At 39.3% G+C, this 2833-nt stretch overlaps 1 protein-coding gene across 1 annotated transcript; it reads right to left on the bottom strand.

The window, feature by feature from the left end:
• Nucleotides 1-858: 858 nt before the first annotated feature.
• On the bottom strand, nucleotides 859-1839 carry LOC100982221 (olfactory receptor 10X1). Its single transcript, XM_003820993.4, has one exon. The coding sequence runs from the start codon at nucleotides 1837-1839 to the stop codon at nucleotides 859-861; it is 981 nt and encodes a 326-aa protein (XP_003821041.4).
• Between the last annotated feature and the right edge of the window lie 994 nt (nucleotides 1840-2833).

Raw genomic sequence — 2833 nt, 5'->3', positions numbered from 1 at the left:
AAACTTAATCAGTTAATGTGCATAATAAATTTATCCATTATTTCATTTATTTCATAACATTCCCATAAGTAACAGAACTCAAAATTACATCAATACTCTTACATCTCTTATCAGAAATGATTTGTCTCATGGGAGGTGCATTTCAGTGCTTCATAACATTTGCCTAAAAAAACCTTAACTTTTACATCTATTATTATTATTATTATTATTATTATTATTATTGTTTGAGATGGAGTTTTGCTCTTGTCACCTGGGCTGGAGTGCAATGGCATGGTTTCTGCTCACTCTGCCTCCTGGGTTCAAGCTATTCTCCTGCCTCAGCCTCCCGAGTAGCTGGGATTACAGGCACCCACCACCATGCCCAGCTAATTTTTGTATTTTTAGTAGAGACGGGGTTTTACCATGTTGGCCAGGCCGGTCTCAAACCCCTGGCCTCAAGTGATCTGCCTACCTCGGCCTCCCAAAGTGCTGGGATTACAAGCCTGAGCCATGGTTGACATCTTTAGATATTTAAAACATCTCTCAGTGCAGTGGATTTATATGCTGTTTTTTCCTTCCACACTTTTTACTCAATTCATGAATACTGCAGGACACCCGGAAGTTGATTATCAGAATCTTTTATCTGCAGGGACATTCTTCTTCTGATACTGGATAGTAGAAGTGTTGGACAGCTTCTCTAACAAGCTAAGTGGATGCCTGTGGCTACTTAGTTCCCAGTCTGTGTCACTTGCTTCTTACATCCCAACCTCTGGAACAAGGCAAATGGTATAGGTTTCTCCAGGGGGTCACAGGATAAATGCCCCTATTGAATTCTGGGGACATTGAGCCCTTCTTCAAACAAGCAGCAACAACCCAAGATTATTTTTTCAAGGCAACTGTGTTTCCCATCATTCTTCTGAAAGCATTTTTCATGTCCTTATTCCTCAGGCTGAATATGATGGGGCTGAGGAAGGGGGTAATGACAGTATAAGGGACTGCTATGAGTGTGTCATCTCCTGAGGCTTCTGGCTTCAAATAAACAATAGATGCAAAACCAAAGTGGATTATAACCACTGTGAGGTGGGAGGCACAGGTGGAGAAGGCTTTCTGCTTGCCCTCAGCTGAAGGGATCCTGAGGACAGTAAAAATAATGAAGACATAAGTCAGGATGATGAGCAGAAGGGTACCCAGCAAACCAGACACTGAGATCAGTGTTACAATGAATTCTGTGTGGTTACTGTCTATACAAGACAGCCTAATAACTGCCCGCATATGGCAGAAGAAGTGTTTGACAAGGTTGGGTCTGCAGAAAGAGTCCCTGAATATCAGTGCAGTCTCTGTAAGAGAGATAAAGAAGCCTGCAGCGCAAGCAGAGGCCACAAGTTGTCCACATACAATGTTGGTCATAAGCAGTGGATATCTTAGAGGGTTACAGATGGCCAGGAAGCGGTCATATCCCATCAAAGTGAGAATGATACAGTTTGTGCCACCAAGTCCCAAGAAGAAGCACATCTGTAAGCTACAACCTATGACTGAAATGCTTCTGTCCTTGGCCAGTAGATCTTCCAGCATCTTGGGGACGATGGTCAGTGTATAGCAGGTCTCAGAGAAGGAGAGTGCAGTAAGGAAGAGATACATAGGGGTGTGGAGGGACCTGTCCACCCAAGTTAGACCCATGATGGTCAGATTACCTGCAAGGGTGAGAAGGTAGAGACAAAAGAAGACCACAAAAAGAAATGTCTGTACATGTGGGTACACAGAAAAGCCAACAAGAATGAATTCCTTCAGGATTGTCTGGTTGATCTTCATCGTTTGAATGCCTGAAATTTGAAAGAAACAACAATAAACATTCAACTCCATTATCTTTTGATACCATCAAAGGAAAATTGTGATGACTAAGATAAATCATCAGAATTACAATTACCAACCGCTTTTTCTTGTAGTTTAGCAAAACTATGTATATGTAGGTAATGTGTTTTTCTCATTTTTCATCCATTCATTTTTTTCTTTATTCAGCAGCTAATTAGTGATGACTTAGTATATGACATCACTATGTATATGACAAGAAGTCTTGCTCTGGCCTATTTTTAAAAGGATTTTATGAGCATGTGGTATAATATGGGAGGAAACACTCCAGTTGATGCTCAGATAAAGGAGGTTCAGATGCATTAGGTGAGCTTTATTTGGATGAGCTTCTGAACACAGAGAGAACTTTTAAGTGGCGAATAGAGTCAGGGTCCAACACAGAAACTTCCACACAATGTATGGTCTATAAATATTTACTGCGTAAATATTGAGAATTGATTTCCAAGTAATTTTAGGACAAAACTTGGACAATCACTTGCAATTGTTGGAGAAGCCCAAAGTCATTAACCCTTCTTGGAGAATATATTTAGGTCCTAGAATTTTAAAAGAAAGTTAAAAAAAATGTGTCATTATTTCTGCTCTGAGAAGAGGGAAAGAAGAAAGATAGGGTAGCCTAGGACTCTTAGGATTAATAGTAATTAATTAAATCTATGGATGGTTTTGATAAGCAGACTATACAAGCATAGTGCAGGTGGCAATTGAGATTGTGCCTATTTTGTTAATTCCCAGCTCAGCACTCAAAGAAAATAAGTGGCATTTAATAATTGTATAAATTTTTCAATAATGCTACATCTGATTTAATCTCATAGTCCTCTGATTTCTATAGCATGTTGTTAGTCCCTATATTTAACACATTGTTTCAGCCCTGTAGTATATTGAGCTACTGTTTTCCCTGCCCCATATGTCAACATATTTAATAACTAGCATTTGTGGGGTTTATATTTTTCCAAATTATTTCAAATGTTTATTGATTTTACTCTTCACAGCA

The sequence above is a fragment of the Pan paniscus genome, chromosome 1 (genome assembly GCF_029289425.2).
Source record: "Pan paniscus chromosome 1, NHGRI_mPanPan1-v2.0_pri, whole genome shotgun sequence".
In the NCBI taxonomy this organism is placed as follows: domain Eukaryota; kingdom Metazoa; phylum Chordata; class Mammalia; order Primates; family Hominidae; genus Pan; species Pan paniscus.
This window is presented reverse-complemented; position numbering and strand designations above follow the sequence as displayed.

Bases quoted from the DNA above. Each gene is read 5' to 3' on its own strand.
- LOC100982221 (XM_003820993.4), bottom strand. From the start codon at position 1,839: ATGGAGTTGAATGTTTATTGTTGTTTCTTTCAAATTTCAGGCATTCAA.